General features: G+C 29.6%; 1 protein-coding gene across 1 annotated transcript in view; it reads left to right on the top strand.

Moving 5' to 3' along the window:
- The window catches only part of LOC142319589 (uncharacterized), a 35,664-nt gene extending 19,528 nt beyond the window's left edge, over nucleotides 1-16,136 (top strand). The window contains exons 3-5 of the mRNA XM_075357052.1: nucleotides 6,453-6,685; nucleotides 13,160-13,303; nucleotides 15,894-16,136. Coding sequence (XP_075213167.1) covers nucleotides 6,453-6,685; nucleotides 13,160-13,303; nucleotides 15,894-15,980 — 464 coding nt within the window. The 3' untranslated portion in view covers nucleotides 15,981-16,136. The remainder of the gene's footprint in view (nucleotides 1-6,452; nucleotides 6,686-13,159; nucleotides 13,304-15,893) is intronic.
- The last annotated feature ends 4,429 nt before the right edge of the window (nucleotides 16,137-20,565 follow it).

Raw genomic sequence — 20,565 nt, 5'->3', positions numbered from 1 at the left:
CACTATATATTATTATTAAAGTGTTTTCATTATAAAGAATTTTCGAAGTTGTGAGTTTTGAAACTAAAAAAAATTTTTCAGGAATTGAAATTTTTAAATTATTATCTGATATGATGAATAATATATGGTAAACCAGTAAGAACTGTTGAATAGTTGGTATTTTTTTTTTTTTTTTTTTTTGTAATTCAAAACATTTAAAAAATATAGCTAAGGCCAGAATTATTAAAATTTGTAGGCTCTTAAAATTTTGAAGACAAGCTACACTGGAGGAGTCCTAGCATGACATAAATTACCATGCTAGGACAAAAATTAACAGCTGCTTTTAAAAATACCAGCTGAAGAAAACAAGTTTTCCCTAAATATTATGGTGTACGACCATAGAATGCATAAAAGCAAAGTACACCACACCAATTTTAAGTTGGATTGTAACTTATTTTCATGTTTCTTATTACTCAACAATATAATAATGCTCTCTTAGCAAGACCACCCACATGCACATCCTGCTTTAGAATGTTATCCAGTTTTACCAGGTTACTGAGATGTACAAAATCTTGATGGATTATTTTTTGACTACTAATAATAATTTTTTTCTTTTATGTATTATAATGGTTGAATAAAATATCATAACTGAACACAGAATATGGTAAATAATATAGGATAGCTAAGGATAGTTGTCGCAATAAAAAAAAAAAAAACTGGCAATGAATTGTATAACTAGACTGGAACAGCTGGGAACCCACCGGGTTGGTCTAGTGGTTAACGCGTCTTTCCAAATCAGCTGATTTGGAAGTCGAGAGTTACAGCGTTCAAGTCCTAGTAAAGCCAGTTATTTTTACATGGATTTGAATACTAGATTGTAGATACCAGTGTTCTTTGGTGGTTGGGTTTCAATTAACCACACATCTCAGGAATGGTCGAACTGAGAATGTACAAGACTACACTTCATTTACACTCATACATATCATCATCCTCATTCATCCTCTGAAGAATTATCTAAACGGTAGTTACTGGAGGCTAAACAGGAAAAAGAAAAAAAAAGACTGGAACAGCTGGGAAAGTTATGCAATTAATTTTTGAAAGTTTTTTCAATACAGTTATTTTAAACTCTATTTGTATCTTTGTGTTTAAATAAATTCCTTTTCATTAAATTCAATAACCAAAATTATGATTTTTTTTTTTCAATTTTTTATTTAAAAATATTAATTTTTAATTTTATGATATATAGTTACATAAATACAAACAAAAAACTGATTAGTTTTATTCTTTGGAAGACTTATTGAAAGTTGAATGGTGGGACTATTATTTTATGCTCTTAAAAATTAAAATTTTTTTTTTCATTTTGGAGGTTCACATACTAAATGGGAAGTATTCAGGTAAAATTAAGAAAATACTCCAAAAGTGATGATAATAAAACAGCTTTGTAGAATTGTATAAAAGTACAAAGATACAGACAGCCATAGTTCTAAATAAGCAAAGTTGTAATTTTTTAGAAAATAGGGATCAATCCATTTAAAGTGTCTCAAATAAAGATAAGCTGGTTGCTTAACCAATTCAAAAAAATTGAAACTTACCCACTTGTTTCCTACATGTCTCCAGACCTTAAACCTACTTTATTAAATTTTTTTATTTAAGCAGTTTACAAGCTATTTTTGTTATGACATGCACACCTATTTTTGTGATTGTAAGGGTTTACAGAAAAAATCACAACTAAAAAACTATTGGTTCTGGAGGGATGAAACAAAAAGCAATTTAATAATATTTTCTCAAGGTAAAAGATTAATTCACAGTTTATTTACCTATATCTCTTCTTTCTATGAGAAAATTACCAATAAAGTTGAACGTAAAAAACAGTGACATTTTCACTGTCGGTAATTTTTTTTCAAGAGGCAGGGATGGTATACACAGTTTGGATTATTATTTATCTGTAGGTATATGTTACTAGTTTTACCAAATAATATTAATGATGATATACTTACTCCTACATTTTCATGAATTTTTGAAAACTACTTTTTTTTTTAATTCAAATTTTGGCTTCAAATAACTCTGATGGGGCTGATGATAAAAATCTAAAATTTACACAACTTACAGTGCTTTTGTAGATGTTTATGAGAAATAAAAAAGTTTCTCGTGTATTTACTTATAAAAAATTTATAACCTCTCAAAAGCCATGAAAATCCTGTTAAAAGTGATACCATTTTGACTCACTAAATAAGTGTTCCAAGGGGGTTTTCTGTCTTCTTGGCGCTTTAATATTTTTATACTTATTACTATAGTTGAAATAGACTTGTTTGAACCATTCAACTGGAGTGTTCATGTTATAACAGGCACTCGAAGTCATTTCCAGTCATCGGGAAAATTCATGTTGCAACATGCTCATTTGTGCTTGATATGCTCATTTATCTTTGAAGTTATAGACTGATCAGTCTGACATTAATCAGTGACCTGTTCACATCTTTACCAAGTGTCTAAAATTTTACCCTGTGTTCGGAAGTGTTTATAAAATAAATAAGTTTAATTATAGCTAAGAAAAGAAAAGTATATAATAATTTTTTTGGGAAGGAGATGAATATTAAATAAACATCTTTGATAATTTGTGATCTTGATAAAAAAAAACTTATAAGAAATTTTTTTTGTCAAAGTGCCCCAGTAAAGATTTAAAATTTTATTTTGGCCAAAACAGTCCCACCCTTTTTTCTGGTTTTTTGCAAAAATTTAATACAATCTTTCCCACAGCAGGTTATCTGTCTACTAAGTTTGAAGAAAATCGGTCAACAGAGTCCATTGTTACAAGACTAAATACAGTTGTACATAAATACTGACGTACATACACAGGCATATGCATATACCATACGTACAAATGTCCATCTGACAAAAATAAATTTTTTGAACCTGAGAGCACTGGAATAAGCAATTATTTACAATATATTTTTTTCTTAAAAAAATTTAAAATAGTCTATTTGAGGCACAAAAATTAAAAAAGACTAACTTTTAAAAAAATTTTTTTCAATCTATCTACTTTCTGTTATAACTTTAGTTGCTACAATAACATATATTGGTACATTTGGGAAAGTAAAACAGAATTATTAAATAAAAAAGACCAAAACGTAGGCTTAAAGATAATTAATTTTGTGTATATTTAAGAACACATTTAATGTGGATGACTGAAATTCAGATTTATATAATTCCATTTTTTTATAATCTTATCCAAAAAGTAATAATAATAATTTATACATTATCTTTTAATAATCCAATAATCTATCTTGATCAATAATTTATCTTGAAATCCAAAAACTATTTTGATTCAAGGAAATTGTGTTGTTAGATACTTTTATTTTAAAAATTAATAAAATTATTTGCTCAGATGGCCCATTCTTGTACTGAGAAATATTTCAGTATGCAAAGAGAAAATAATTCTTTTCCAAATTTAATGAAGCAAAAAATTTATTCCTCAGAAATAAATCACTCCTTTATTACGGAATCACATGCCACAGATCACAATATTAAAATAATTAATTTTATTGAAAATTTAGTAACGTGATTCAAATTTACCGGTCCCAATTCCAGATCTGCCAACTTTCATATACTCAAAATTCCTCATTCTGAATCAGTAAAAGAATTACATACTGTAATATTACAACGTGTATTTTCCAAACGGAAAAATATACATGCAATATATGTTGATGAGTTAGCATCTTATTAAAACATTTCCGAGCAGCTTTGAACTCGTTGCAAATGGAATCATTCATCTTTTTTTTCCAACAAGGCATCCAAAATTCTCACACAATTGCTCATTAGCTAAAAAAAGAAACAATTTATTGTACTTAAACAACCGGGTGTTTCTACTGATATGAATTAAAAAGTTATATTAGACCTATTATTAAAAATATTTAGACAAACCATCTCAAGTTTAGACTGTTTGTAATAATTGAGTTTGAGAATTATAAAACATAGTTGCAATGTAACTATTTCCTGTAAGGAAGTTATTATTATGGGTTGTGCACTTTATTTTTAATACTTCACATAATATAACAATACACATTATCTACTTTTTTTTTGTCTTCAGCCATTTGACCGGTTTGATGCAGCTCTCCAAGATTCCCTATCTAGTGCTAGTCGTTTAATTTCAGTATACCCTCTACATCCTACATCCCTAACAATTTGTTTTACATATTCCAAACGTGGCCTGCCTACACAATTTTTCCCTTCTACCTGTCCTTCCAAAATTAAAGCGACTATTCCAGGATGCCATGTGGCCTATAAGTCTGTCTCTTCTTTTAACTATATTTTTCCAAACGCTTCTTTCTTCATCTATTTGCCGCAATACCTCCTCATTTGTCACTTTATCCACCCATCTGATTTTTAACATTCTCCTATAGCACCACATTTCAAAAGCTTCTAACCTTTTCTTCTCAGATACTCCGATTGTCAAAGTTTCACTTCCATATAAAGCGACACTCCAAACATACACTTTGAAAAATCTTTTCCTGACATTTAAATTAATTTTTGATGTAAACAACCTATATTTCTTACTGAAGGCTCGTTTAGCTTGTGCTATTCGGCATTTTATGTCGCTCCTGCTTCGTCCATCTTTAGTAATTCTACTTCCCAAATAACAAAATTCTTCTACCTCCGTAATCTTTTCTCCTCCTATTTTCACATTCAGCGGTCCATCTTTGTTATTTCTACTACATTTCATTACTTTTGTTTTGTTCTTGTTTATTTTCATGCGATAGTTCTTGCGTAGGACTTCATCTATGCCGTTCATTGTTTCTTCTAAATCCTTTTTATTCTCGGCTAGAATTACTATATCATCAGCAAATCGTAGCATCTTTATCTTTTCACCTTGTACTGTTACTCCGAATCTAAATTGTTCTTTAACATCATCATCTACTAGACTACTAAAATATTCAGTAAAAATGTTGCACGGTAGTTACCGGAGGCTAAACAGGAAAAAGAAAAAAAAAGAAGAAGTAAGTATATATAAATATATATCCGAAAACGTTTTGTTATCGAATTACGGCTAGCGAAAAATATCGGCCGGATTTCAGTTCCTCGGGTGAGATGTCATAAGGATAAACTTGATGGTTTCTTATGTTTTTGTCCTGAAAAATCAAATAAAAAACTTGGGCCATTAAATTTTAGACTTATATTTTTACTAGGACATGCACAAAGTAAGTATTGTCTGCTGTACTGTATCTCCCGTAGTTTTTTCATGATATCCAACGCAAAACAGAAATATTCGGTGATGAAAACACGTTTTTTAGGTTTCAAATACAATAAATTTTAAAACTTTAAATGACTAATAGATTCGTAAATTTTTATTATCAAAAGTTATAGAGAATTTATATCTGAGAAAACTGATATAATAAAGTATAAGAAAACAAACAAAAAATCAACTTTTATTATTAAAAAGAAAACTTTTATGGATTTATAACAATTAAAAAAAGCTGTAATCAATAGGTCCTTTCATTCATACTAGAAAAACATGTTACAGATAAATTATCTGTAACTTTTAAACAACGAATTTCTTATAGTGCTTGAAAATTTTAATTGTTGAAATGAACTGAAATCTGCTATCAACTTGATGGAACACAAACACATTTACAAATGAAGTAAGAGAAGTTTTAGATAAAAAATTTAATGGTAAATGGATTGGACGAAGAGGGCCTGTAAATTGGCCATCAAGATCAACAGACCTAATACCCTTAGATTATTGTTAATGGAGATGAATGAAATGAAGGCGAGGTATACAAGCAAAAAGTACACACACGTAAATATAAGCAAGTATAATGCCTAAATAAAATTTACGCATTTATTAGGCATTTAACGATGTTATTGTTTTCACAACCGAATTCTTTGTTTACGTTGGATATCATGAAAACTATGAGATATACAGTTCTAGGACCTATTTTGATTTTTCAGTACAAGGAACCATCAAGTTTACTTGATGGTTCCTTGTACTGAATTCTCATTATCAGTTTTATTTTCTTTATTAATTCTCATCCAGTTTTGATTAAATTTAATTTTTTATCTATAATCTTAGCCGCTAACCTCTAGCAACTTGTGAGAGTTGCTGTTCATTCCCCAGAGTAGAATTTCATGGCGTAGATATTTCAGTCCTGTAAATAACAATGTAGTAAGGTATTTTTCTAGTATTCACATCAGAAAAATTGCCTTGATTGTACAATAAGTAAACAGTCCAGCACTAGTTTCATGATATATATACATATATATTTTTATTGAAAGAGATTATTGCTCCACAGAGTGATTATTATATTTATTGCACAATACTTACCAGAAATAGCCATTTATTGAATCTATTATGTAAGTATAGAAAGGTAGGAGATGTAATATGATAAAATTGTGAGAAACAATAATCAAACAAACTGCATAATTCAAGAAATAATATTTATACTTTTACTCCATATTAATCATATTTAACAAAATTTCAGGTTATGGTTGGCTACCACCTTCACATTGTGTTGGATCATACTCATGGATGGAAGGAAAAAGTGGATCAGTGCCTCATAATGCTGTGAAAGTTGGTGTTGATAGGGATGGGAGTGCTATATTTGCTGGGCGTGCTTTCCATGAAGGTGATTTATTACCAGCTAAGGTGGCCCCTTCACATGGGGGAGCTTTTGTAGCATGGGGAGGCAGGGAACATTCAAAATTTGAATATGAAGTAAGTAGTTAAGGATATTTTAAAATTGTAATTACATTATATAATAGTTCATTATGCAATGTGCCAATAATGATAGCCATTGATGCACAAGTGTGAAGTAAGTTATGACACAAGCTTTGGCAAGTGTTGTAAACTTTGCAAGAGTAAACTAGTGGGAATATTTTTTTAAAAATCATTGTATTGATATCCGTTGTGAAATTCCCAGATTAGAATATATGGAATTAATTTAATGAATATATATATTAAATTGAAAAAGGAAATTATACTAAAGGAAACTCAGCCACCGGCCTGAGCCAACATTGTGAGAGGGATGGTAATATTGCAGCGTCTTAATCACTTGCACAACTCGACCACTGGCATATGTTCTGTAAAATGAAATTTATACTATAAAACAATGACAGCCTCAACTATGATTACACTAGGTTGAAGAATGGAATTGTAACCTAGTTAAGAGAATTTTCAGAGAAGAAATTTCAAATTAAAATGACTAAATAAATAAATAAACCATTTACAAGCATGAAATTAAAACATTTCTATAAAAAATACCACTGTATTTTTTCAAAGAAAAAAAAATAATAAAAAATGTTGTAAAAATTTAAAAAAATGCTTAAGTATCAAATGTATTTATAGGCCTACTTAGGCTTTGTTTAAAATGTTACTCGTGAAATTTACTGATCGTTGTCAAAAGAAACTGGTCATCAGGGGCTTCATTTAGAAAGTTTTTTATTTCTTCAGATGAAAATGTTTTAGACTTTTTCTTGTAGCTTTCTGATTTTATTTTTAAAGCAGTCAGCTTAGTGAACATTATGCTTGTTTTGAATTTAAAGTAAATTTTATTATCGAATAATTTGTCCAAAGTGATGCTGATTTAATTTTTTAGACAGTTCTTCAAAATTAACAAGCAGCACATTTTTCGAGAGCAATTAGTTAATTTCCAATCCATAAACTGACTAAAATTTTTCATAAACTGTTTTTAATTTCTGTGGCAATTGGTTTTTAGTCATAAGTTCTGCCTTATGGCTAATAAGCTTAATCCTTTTAATATCGATTGGTGTTAAGACATTTCTTCCTTGGAATCCAACATAATTAACAAAAGGATAAACAGTTTCTATATTAAACTTTTTTACTTATTGGTGTACTTTTAAATTAACCTTTGTTTGCTAGCTGCTAATCGGATTAAAATCAAAGTAAAAAGCTGCTTATACATAACACAGTACCCGCTTCTGAATGGTCAGGGTTGAAAAGTGTAGGGTTGATTGGTTGAACACCTTTAACTTAATGAAAAATTTTTCATATGACCCTCATTTTGAAACAGGTTTCAGCCCTGTAATTCAAACATTATAATACAGCCTTAGAAAAAAAAATTATTTTGCACAGACCATGTTTTGGTAATTTTTTAAGTACATTAGTACATTAAGTGTACAATCAGTGTAATATGTTTAGATATTTTGGATTACTGTGAATATTATTTTTTGTCAGCTTTGTGAGCTTATGTGTTTTGTTTTGGGTGAATGAGTCATAATGTATGCACAGATGAGTGGCTCCATCAAGCATATGGCTGAACCTACATATGATAATTTTTTGCATAGATGCAGAGCTAGTAGCTCTGTCCCATTACTAAAATTATTTGAAGAATTATTATTATTTTTATTTGAAAAATTATTTGAATTTGTACAACTATAGAAATGTTGCCGCGCACAGTATGTGTAGCAACTTTTCTGCAGTTGTACATAAAAGAGTTGTGCCGCCTAACTTACAAAGTTTAAGGGACTTTTTTCTGCCTTTGCTGAAGGATATGAGGCATTAGTATTGAGACTATAGGATATGAGGGGAAGTATTAGCCAATAAAAGGGAATGCTAAACTGGGAAGCCAGTTTAGCATATAAACAGCGCGAGGTAATTTTCTTGACCAGGAAGGAGGATTTCACTAAAACAAATAAAGAGATTAAGGAATATTTCAGGTTGCCTTCGAGGCAATAGTTTATCTTGAAAATAAGGAATATCAAATAGACCAGAAAAAGGGAAAGTCTTACTGATTTTGTGGACAACAAAGCGACCGCTTGAGTAATTTCAGTCTCTAGCTATCAAAAAGATATATTAATTAAGATACAATCCGATACAAATCGTCTTGATCTCTTTGCCATTAGTTTGTATTTTCAATGCAGGGACCCTACTAAGCAACATTTGGAAAGATGGGACTGAGTTCTTGGTCTTGTTTGTAATTGTCCTGTTGTACTTATTAGGTGCTAATGCAAATGAGAGTGGTGAATTGGTGGAAGGAAGGTTTCATTGGGCAACATGGTCTTGAAGTTTTTAATGTTCCTGATAAATTACTCATATCCTGGAATAGAAGATGGAAGGAACAAATGTAGATATTACTATTCAAAGGAATATTCCTTGTAAGATTCACACCTGGACTGTGGTTGATGATCTCATAATAATCGACTAATTGCTTTTGAACTAAGTGATTCTATGATGTCTGTAGGTGTAATGCCTGTTCAACAGGAGTCCTTTCTGCACAATAAAGCATACTGGCCAAAATTTAATATTCTTTCTACTAGACTCTGTGTATTAGACCAAAGTCTGGATGAGCTCATTTAAAAAAAAAACTGGCAGAGAAATTTTCTCTGGCGTTCATTGATGCCACTGAAAATTCATTACCTGTCATATGGATTGAGAGATAGTTGCTGTTTGGTGGACTTGGGGGCTGTCTGCGATGAAGCGGACCGTGAACCAACTCAGGCTCCACATGACCCTGTTTGGCGAGCGGTATTAATTGCTTATTATTGTAGGCAAAAGTCTGAGTATTTTCATAAAGTTAGGACTTCTAAAAGACTCCTAATGTTCCTTTGTTAGGTAAAGGGAAATAAAGACCCTAGGGGTGTTGTGTAGAGTCCTTGGGCATGAAAGAAAAAGAAAGACTTTCTTCTGTCAGCCCTCTTGACCAGTAAGGTGCAGTTTTTGACAAAGATGATATCTTGTTGAATGAGCTCTTGCCAGATGATATTGAGACCAATGAAACCTCGTATCATAGAAGTATTCAAAAGGAAGTTGCTAATTTTTGTTCTGATAACTTATTATTGGAGATTACAGAAGCGATGTACATCAGGTAATTTGTAGCCTTTTTAGGAATAGAGCCCCAGGTTTTGGTGGAATCATAGTGGAGTTCCTTGTCCGTTCTGTTGGTACTTTGACTACGATCTTTAATAGGATTCTCTTTGCTGGTTATTTCTTGTTTGTTGGAAAAATGGTGTTCTAAAACTTCTGTAAAGGTGGAGGCAAGGACCCCACCGTGACTTATAGATCTGTAATACAATTGCCAGTAATTGGAAAGGTGTGGAAAGTTTGTGTATCTTCATATTAATGATAGGTTGACTTTTAGGAAATTGCTGATGGATGATCAGTATGGCTTTCACCCAGGCAAGGACACAGAGGATGATGCTCTTCTTAGGTTATGGATAGTGCCTCTTCTAGGGAGTCTCAATATGTTTTTTTGGATGTATTTGAGGATTTTAATAATCTGTGATCACCCTCTACCCTGTCTCAGCATCAGAAGCATGGTTACAAGCGGGGCAAGCTTAATGTACATATGTGCATTTTGTTATTTCAGCAATCGAGTTGTCGTTCTTCCAGACCTTTGCTCTGAAAGGTTCTTAGTGTATTAGGACCTTGGCTCTGAGTTTTCGAATTCAATTCTGATGTTGAGATTACCCAATGAGTGATGCACCATCGTGTATGTGGAGAAGGGCTTCTGCTGGTTAAAGCAAATTTGAGGAGAGAAATCGAGTTCAGGGCAGCCCAGGCTTGTAAGATACTTCAGTTGTGGAGTCAACAAGATAAGATGATATTCAGTTCAGAAAAAAACACCATGATGTTTGCTTAAAGATTGGTTAGCTGATACACGACAAGTTCATGTATCGATAACAGGCCATTCTATTAGGTATATCACACTTCAGAAATATATGAGTGTTGTCCTTGATGAGAATCTTCGATTCAAGGAGAACTTTCAATATGTCGCCAAAAAGGCATGTGATGCTTTCTTTAGTATCTGTTGAGTGATCCTTCCTGATTGGGGTTTAAATTATAGAACCATGTGTGTTCTTTATAAAGGTGTTTGTGAGGTAATAATGCTGTATGCTGCACCTGTCTGGGCTCAATGAATGAGATATAAATATAATAGGAATATTTTACTGAGAGCCCAGCATCTTCTGTTACTGTCAGTGATCGATGGCTAATGCAAAAAAGGAAGGCCAACTCATCTCCAGGCACATGCAAGAGATCAAGGACTAAGGTTTTAAATTATGACAGGATAGATGGAACATCTTCTTATGGTTGTCACACGCATGGTATTTTCCCAGAGTGAAAGTTTACCAAAGTCTAGCAAAGTTGCTAGATGGGTTTCCCTCAACTGACATATTACTCAGTTTCTTTCTGGCCATGGTGATTTTAGAAATAAAGTTAGTTAGGTTTAGTTTGGTTCATACCAGGTCCTGTGTGATGATGCATACCATGTCCTGTGTGTTTGCCCAAAGTATGAAGCTGAATGTACAAGAATTGTTAGCAAACTTGGGAGAATTGACTTTTAGATTTGCAATTCAATTGGAAAACCCAAAGAGAAGGATTATAGTTAGTTGCTAGCTTTTTTAGGTTTCTGGCCCTGCAGAAAGTGGCTGACTTGATGTTCTAATAGCTAGAGCAGGCCTGAGTAATGGTACCAATTATTATGAAGGTAATATAAAATATAATAATTGGAGGAATCCAAAAAGGGACAAAAAGGAGAACCCTTTTTGTAAAGAATAGGCCCATTTTACAATTGTCTTTTGTTATACTGCCCGCTGTCACACAATGAACACCTGTTGTATGGTGAGAAGAAACCAGGTTTGGAATTCTCATGGGAACAAAAGCCTCGGTCAACTGTTCACATGTTTCGACTTGGATCCAGTCCGACAGGTAAAGAGGCTAGCAGTATAAATAGCCAAGTAAGACTAGCTAAAAAAGAGTTCTATTAGAACCAGTCTGTGAGACATTTCGATGTCAGTCCTACAAGGGCAGTTCTGTGAGGACTTCAGCAAGGAGAGGCTGCGAGTTGTGTCGGTTCGGCGGAGTTCTGTGAACCAGTCCAGCGAGACGTAATTACATCGGCCCAGCAAGGAGAATCTTGATTCCAGCTCGATACGAGTAAGATGATGCCACGAGTAATTCCAGTAAACAAGAAATATTATTGGTGAGTTACAGTAAAACTATAAGTGTATAAATAAAAGAACTAATGCAATAAACTTCATTCATAAACTGTTAGGGTAGATAGCAAAGGTATTTGCAAGTGAACACTATATGATTGTTTGTTAATACAAGACTAGTGGTTAAAAAGGGTTAATACTAGCGGTTTCTTTTGTTAATGGGTCTGAATTCTAGTTTTGAATTTATCTACCTGGAATAAATTCCTAACGATTATTTATTTAAACTCTATCGTGTGTAATCTGTATTTATTATTTACTATAGACATTTATCACTATTTGATGTGTAGTATTTTGATTGTTATCTTGGTTGATTATGCTCTTTTTTATGTCATATTTACTGTTTTGATTGTGTATTATGTCATGCACTATGTATCTATTAATTATTTATTTGATTTGTTATTATTGACATGTAATATTAGTATCGTTTACTTCTCTTATGCTGATTATTATTGTGGTTATTATATTAATATTTGTGTTCATTAATTGTCACCTATTATTATTATTATTATTATTATTATTATTATTATTATTATTATTATTATTATTAATTTGTCTGGTTGTATTTATGAACATTTTAAATCAATAAATTGTAATTATATAAACACTCTAAATTGTCAACCTCTCAATATCCTGATCAAGCTGCAGAACACGCGACAATACTATGTCCTTATTTCAATGCTTCTGTGTTTGAGTTCAGCTTTCTTAGTCTTTTATTCTAATCAGAGTTACCTGATTCTTGTACAAATTAATTTAAGAATGGAGATAAGATCCCTTTCCTTGTACACGTGCTCTTCCTGAATCAAAATAACGCCTGTTTATGCACACAATTTTCTTTAATCTCCACATCATGTTCTGTTCATCAGTAAATTAAAATTATTCTCATTAGTATTTGAATCTTTGAGATGCAAATTGAGGTGGAGTACTTCTCATATTATCTTCTTTCTTTGAGATTCAATTATACTTTCATTGAAATATCTAAGGATACTTCTTAGGTTTTGTATCTTTGCATATTATTATGTACACATTTTACAAAATGATCATTAAAGATAATTTTCATATGTCTACTGATTTTTATACATTAATGATTTTTTTTTATATTTACTTATTTTTTTAAAGTTATAAGAACTGATAATACTTAAGACAAGTTAACATTTACAATATTTATTGATTAATTTATTATATTTTTATTATATCTTTTAATTTTTTTACTCACTGTTTTTTTTTCACTTTTCAATAGGTATTATGTAGTACTCATGTTGGCTGGACAGCAGCGGCAAGAGGTGATGTACCTCCAGAAGCAATATGTGTTGGACAAACTTCAAATGGTGAAAAATTATATATGGGACGAGTAATGCATGAAGGAACCCTTACACCAGGAAAGGTTGGCTTAACATTTCTAGTGCTATTTAAAACCATTAAAAAATCTTATGTTAAAATATATAAGCTTAAATATGATTTTGTTGTTAGTTTTAATACATTATTTGCTGATGTTGTATAGATACAGCAGCATTTTTTATTGAAAATATTAATTTTTAGCTCTATATATATATATTTGTATGTATAAATATATATGTTAAAAAAATACATTAATACATTCATGGTATATACTGTACAACTAAATATAACTTATTTTACAAAAATAACTTAATAAATATTATTAACATACATGATAATATGTGTATAGTACTGTTATACGTATGTATAGTAGAGTATTCATTTGTAACTGGGAATACATCAGGTGAAAAAAATTGATATGAAAAGCATGACCTAGCAAGATTAAAAAAAAATTCTTCAGACATAATTTTAAAATACTGTGAAAACACACACACATACACACAAAACTTATACATTATCAGTTCAGTTATTCAACAAATTTTTATATATGTAAATATATGCTTTATAGGATGAGATTGACAGAGAGAATTAAAAAATTGATGTGGACACCACATGACTTCCTTGTTCGCCTATTAAATTACAGATACACATTTTTTTTAAAATGAAAAGTACATAAAATTTTATTTCATTTACTTCTGATATTTTTTCATAATTTTTTATTGTTATTATTTATCATAATTTTTTTTTACAATCAAAGGTTAATAATTATTAATAAATCAATATATTTAAATTAAAAAAAAACTTAAAAAAGAAAGGAGATGAAGTTTGATTTGAATCGAGTGCCTTCCCCTTATAAGATCCAGATATTTCATTAATTAAAATTTCATTTGGCTGTAACTCTGGAACCAATGAAAATAAGTACCACTTATGATATATCGTTGAAAAGCTCTCAATGAGGATGTATAACTGCAGTTAAGAAAAAGTCTAAAATCCAGATTTTTGGATTTTGGACTTTTTTGGACACTTTTGGTTCAGTCAATTGCAATCAAAAGGGGAGGTGCACAGCTAGATGTTACAATAGCCCTAAATCCAAAATTTAAACATTCTATGGCTAATTGTTTTTGAGTTAATGTGAGATACATATATATGTACGTACAGACACCACTAGTCAAAGTGGATTCAGGGGTGGTCAAAATGGATATTTTCATTGAAATCTGAAAACCAAAATTTTTCGCAATCACAATACTCTTCATTTCAAAATCAGTACAAGAAAGTAAAAATTATTACAATATTATTGATTCTCAATAATGTTTACAAAGAATTGACAAATGTGAGGCCAAAACTTTCAAAAAACTTTAGCTTATAATTTTGAAGGAGAAAAATAAAGTTTTATCTCAATTGGTGTGATCAGTCACTGATAGTTAACACTGAGTAGATGATTTATTTTTAATAATTTATTGGTTTTATGACACATTATGAAGCATTTGTAAACGAAGCTATTACTATTTTGATTACAATTATTAGTTTTTAAAAACCTAACACAATCTCTAGAATTTTATTTTCAAAGGAACTAACATAATTACACCTTTAATTTTTTTCTAATTGTTTATATAAAATACATTATGTTTAAAGATAGTGCATTGTTGTATGTTGCGTACCCTATTTTCTATCAATTATTACTATAACAAGTAGGAAAACTAGCAGAGTATACTTATCACTCAGTGCTAAAAGTTCACAGATTATTTGAAACTGTTATCTCAGGTGATCAATGGGAACTTATCAAATGCAATTTCATAAATGGTTATTAATTTTGTTTATAACTTAATAAAAATTCTTCTTTATAACTTAGTAATTTTACAGGCTGCTATTTAAAAGACTTTCTATGTTTTGTAGAGCTTTATGTTATAAGGGATGCAATTTTTTATCTTTTATAGCATCCAGAAATAATTTTATAACCACAAATGATAGATAAATATGATCATTTTATTCCACTTTATTTAATTATAATTTTCATCCTAAACTGATAAAAAATTCTTCTACATACTAACAATTTAGAATGAAATAATAAACATTTTAATTTTCTGAATGTGAAAATACTCTCTCATTTCCATTCATTTATCTTTCTACAAGTTTACATGAGCTTAGAAATGAATATACAGTAATAATGTAAATTACTTCCTGGTTCATTATTTCTAATTATATTGGCTTAGAGTATATTGTGACATTTTGAAAACTGTAAAAATTACTTGAGGCAGATTACAGTTTAGTTTTGCACATTGTTGTGCAAATCTAGATTTGTAGTCATATTGTAATATTAGTATTTCATTAAAATACTCTCATCAAAAATAGGTTTTTATATATTTTATTTTATTTATATAATTTTCTATTTTAAAGTACACATACAAATGTAAATCAGAAGTTATAAATAATATATTTAAAAAAATTAACATCGTGTACATCACAAAACCACAAACGTCATTAAAAAAATGTAATTGCCCAGTAAGGTTTTACCAATTTAAAATATTAATTGTGAAAAAGTATTATGTAAACATTACAAATTTTATATCTTTATTTTATAGAGTTTTAAATTTTTAAACTTTTATCAATTTTTTTTCATACTTACATTTTGTTCACAGATACAACCGAGTCATGGTGTGTTATATATTCCATATGCTGGTATGGAAGTTAGCTTCACAGAGTATGAAGTTATGGTTTTAATGTAACAAAGTAAAATAATTATATTCAGTTAATAATTGTTACAATAATGATGAATGATGATTGTTAATTTTGTTAGATATATGTTATGGTATTTACAAACGTTGTAGATTATTTCATTTACATCAGTTTGAATAATAAAAATATAACAGATTTTACATCGATTTATGAACTATTTTCTTTTGGTTATCTACTGCTCATAATATATCTGTAATTAGTTTAAAGTTAATTTTATACACAGCAGTTATTAGGATGAACATTTTTTTTTTAATAGAGACTAACATCTAATTATTTGTGTATATATTTTAAATTTCATTAAATATTATTAAAAATTTAATTTTAAGTGTTTTTTGAATGAAATGCAAACACATTTCCCTACAATTTTTAGTAATGAAATAAATAAAGAAAAAGATGCCAGAGTTAGACATGCAAACATAAAAGAAAATTAATATATTATACAATAACATATGGTACGTTATAAGGCTAATTTATTTTTCCCAGATATTGGTCTTTGAATTGTAACATCAGCAGATGAATTTACTAATTCAACAATGAAGTTGTGGTTTAACCAACTTCAAGTGACAGAGTATTTTCAGTTTGACATGTAAGTACATTTCTTAACCATTAGTGATAAGTTGCAAAACTTGTTAGGTCACTCTGAATCATATTGAGAAAGATTTTAACATAATTAAGATTAACAGTATCTTTAAGATTTTAACAAAATCATAATCTTTGTTAAAATTTATTATATTTTTTCTCTAACTGAGTAAAAAAATCTTTATTCTACCTAGACCTTTTATTCGGATATGTCTTTGTAATGAATAGATGGCTACATTAAATCTGAGTCAGATAATAGATGTCAAAACATTCTTCTAAGTGCATCTTTTTCTACATAAAAACTAATTTACTTGTGTATTAAATTAGTTATCCCACTGAAAGAGGAAGTAAAGATAACATAAATACACAGGGCCTGCTTGGCTATAGGATCCAGTGAATTTGGCGACAGGCTGTCTGTAAATTAAAAACAAAAAGGTTTACCTTGGTTGGTTTCAAAGCTCAATGACAGTCTTAACATTACAAAACAGGATATTACTTTCAAAACAATCAACTAATTACAAACTGAACATTAACTGCTTTAATATGTTTTTTATTACAACTAAGTTACGACTTAAGTTATAAATTAGTCATAAAAATACTGTTAATTATGTATTAATTATTGTTAAATACTTTAATACATAAATACTGTTAATATATAGTTATAATATACATTATTTGTATGTTAAAAAAAGCTAATTACGATTGTAATTTTACATTTTACGATTTATTTTTATAGTTTATAATTTTAATCTGTTTTAATGTATTATATTGTTAGGCTAGAAACTGCCTCATTAATAATAAACATGGCAATGTATTTTAAGATGAAATGCAACCCAGATGTTGCTGAGAAGTGTAATAGTTCAATTATGAATCAAGATTGTAGAAATATAAAAAAATTAGTTTCTTATTTTGGATTCATTAAAGGCAATTATGTTACAATTCCTAATGTAGCAATTATTTTTATAATGTTATTATGAGGAACACAAAATATTTATGTTTATTTATGATAAATAAACAATTTTTTTTCAGAACCTTAAATATTGCTAGGTTATTTTTCAGAGATATATATATTTACTCACACATCAGTACAAAAAAAACCATTAGATTACAATCATATGATTGTCAAAATATGGGTAAAATATTAAATCTTGAATGGAAGGAGGAAGAAGAAATCAGTGAGTCAGTAATATATAATTTAATTCAGTAGTACATAATCAGATTATTTTGTTATTGCTTTTACATTGGTAGGTGCAGTTAGTTTGTTAGCCGGGGGTTTTTACCTGTGATGAATGTAGTTTCCTCCTTTAAAAATATAAAAATGGCTGATATATTATATTTTTGCTGTGGTTTATTTCATGCATTTTTATAATAGTTATACAAATAATAATAATTTAGAAAATTCAGCTGTTTCCAAATAAAATTTGGAATGTTATATTCAAAATTATTTTTATCTGATAAATTCCCATATAAAAGCAACTTATGACAGAGTAACAGTAATAGAAATTCTAATTTTTAAATTTTATAAGTACACTATTATGTTGATCACTTCTGGTGATAAATATTTACTTCTTTTATTGGGAGATGTATATGAGAAGTTGTTATCTTGGGGCCTATAAAATTTAAATAATATTAATAGTTTGAAAATAGGGGATCTGCTCCAAGAACCAATAGGATTTGCAGGCTTCTAGTCACATAACCTATATACCGCCCCTCCAGCATTTTGAATATCCCTGAGAAACCCCCTTTCCTTAGGAGTGTTGCCAATCTAAAACAATTTTAATAATAGTATTTTGCTTATTTTGTGGCAGTGTCTTTAATAACTGTTGCAGCATTACTTACATATTCATCATGAATTCTTTGATTTAACTTTACTTTAAAGAAGGACATTTTATTGAATGTTTCTTTCACTTTTCTCCAGTATTTTAGTGGTTATGACTAGCAGTTCACCCACATTAACAAAACAATTTAAAAACAACAATAATTTCATTTTCATTTTGAAATAAATGAGAAAAAACTGTGGGACAGTTTTTATAGTCTTTCTCAATGAAAGACTTACAAATTACAGAATTTAGTTTTTTTACTGTTTGACATCTTGTATTGCGGTCTACAGAATTGTATGTTTACTAACATTGTTTCTATTGCAAGGATATGAACAGTGAAAATAAGAATAATTGTTCCCAAATAAAATTGTAGAATATTCTGATGTATGTATAGTATTTTTAATTATTTAAAATAGAATAAAGATAACTTCGGTGTTTATGTTTATGGATAAGTAAAAAATTATGTGTAACATTCTCTTGAAATTATTTACTAGTTTCAAAATGTTATTTACTTTATAACTATCACTAATGCTTCTGAAAACAGCTTACAGAAGAATATTTTCGTGGAGTATTTAGGAAGTGAGTTGTTTAAATAAATACAAAATAAAACTAATAATTTCAACAGTTAAAAAAAAAAATTAGAAAAATTTTAGAAAAAATATTAAATTAGAAAAATTAATAAGTTGAAAAGAAGGCTTAAGAAACTTATGCATTATATTTAGTAGAAGTCCAAGAACAGAACATCATTAGCATTTCAGTGTGATGAAATGCTGATTAACCATGAAGTAAAAAGGATAACAGATTTATCATAATGAAATTGCGTATTTGGGAAATATGTAAGTGAAAACTGGAAGTATTTTTACAACATTATTATTAAAATACAAATATTAAATTCACATTGTGTGATTAGGTTTTACACACTTATTCTAATGTTATCATTAATGTAACATCATATAAAATAAAATCATGAATACACATATAAACTATAATAATTGTATATTGACATGTTTGCACATTATAAAATTGTTGATAAGAATGTGTGAAGTGGGTGTTTACTGTGTTAAATGAAAAAAATGATTAAAAAAATCAATCATATTTCATTGAGTTTTATGAATCTAGTACATGCGTCTACAGTTTTATTTAGCAGTTGACAAAAATGAAAGCAACAAAAACAAATAACATTTGCTATGTATAAGTGGTTCACTTTTTCCACTTGCATGCCCCTTACCAGAAGCATTCTTCCATAAACTGTATCATTTATATAAGTAGAAAGTCTACGATAAAAAATATAGTAATTATTATTTTAAATGTATTTTTAGAAACTGCAAATAAATTGACCTATATCAGAATAAAAATATAAATAAATAAAAAATATTAAATATATGAAAAAAGTTCACATATTTCACATCCAAAATTCACAAGATACAATACAAAATCATGTATTCAATCAGTTGTAATGTTCTGATACATTTTCGTACTGATATTAATTTTATTCATTTATATATCGCACATCCTGAACATCCTGGCATGTACTATCATGCATCTTGACCCCAAAGGGAAGACGCTGCCATGTGATGGATCTGGCCGTCAAGTCACTCCCTCCATGCCTAGCCTTAGGGGGTTTACCGGAGGTCATATTCAAAAGCCTCAAGACATATTCCAGTCTGGCCACCGATGTGAATGCCACAAATGACACAGCATGACACAAAAAACTTAAGAAACATTTTCCAGAACACATGTATGTATTTCAAACTGACTTGAAATACAAATAAATTCCCAAAAATGATGTAGCCATTTCCACCAAGGTTAAAAAGAATTCATGCTTGGCTTACTAATGAAAGTGAGGAGCAAACAATTTCATGTTGCCTTTTTTAGCAAGTCATTGAATAGCAGATGCCAAACTCATTGAAGTGCAGGTTACATCCAGGCTTACAAGTGACATCTTCATCTGTTCATCTCAGATGCTGGCTACACAGTGAATTAATCTCAAAGAAAATAACTTGTGTTTCATGTATCTCTAGTGTTTGATGTTCATCAAACGTACAAGAAACTGGGACATATATAGGGTAAAGCATACCTTTCTGTTGTGAAGCAGTTCATTGTACACTTTGTTTCAACTCAGTAGGAGAATTCAGTAGTACATGCAAACTTAAAATAAGATTTATGAAAGTCCAAA

The sequence above is a fragment of the Lycorma delicatula genome, chromosome 2 (genome assembly GCF_047948215.1).
Source record: "Lycorma delicatula isolate Av1 chromosome 2, ASM4794821v1, whole genome shotgun sequence".
Classification (NCBI taxonomy): domain Eukaryota; kingdom Metazoa; phylum Arthropoda; class Insecta; order Hemiptera; family Fulgoridae; genus Lycorma; species Lycorma delicatula.
This window is presented reverse-complemented; position numbering and strand designations above follow the sequence as displayed.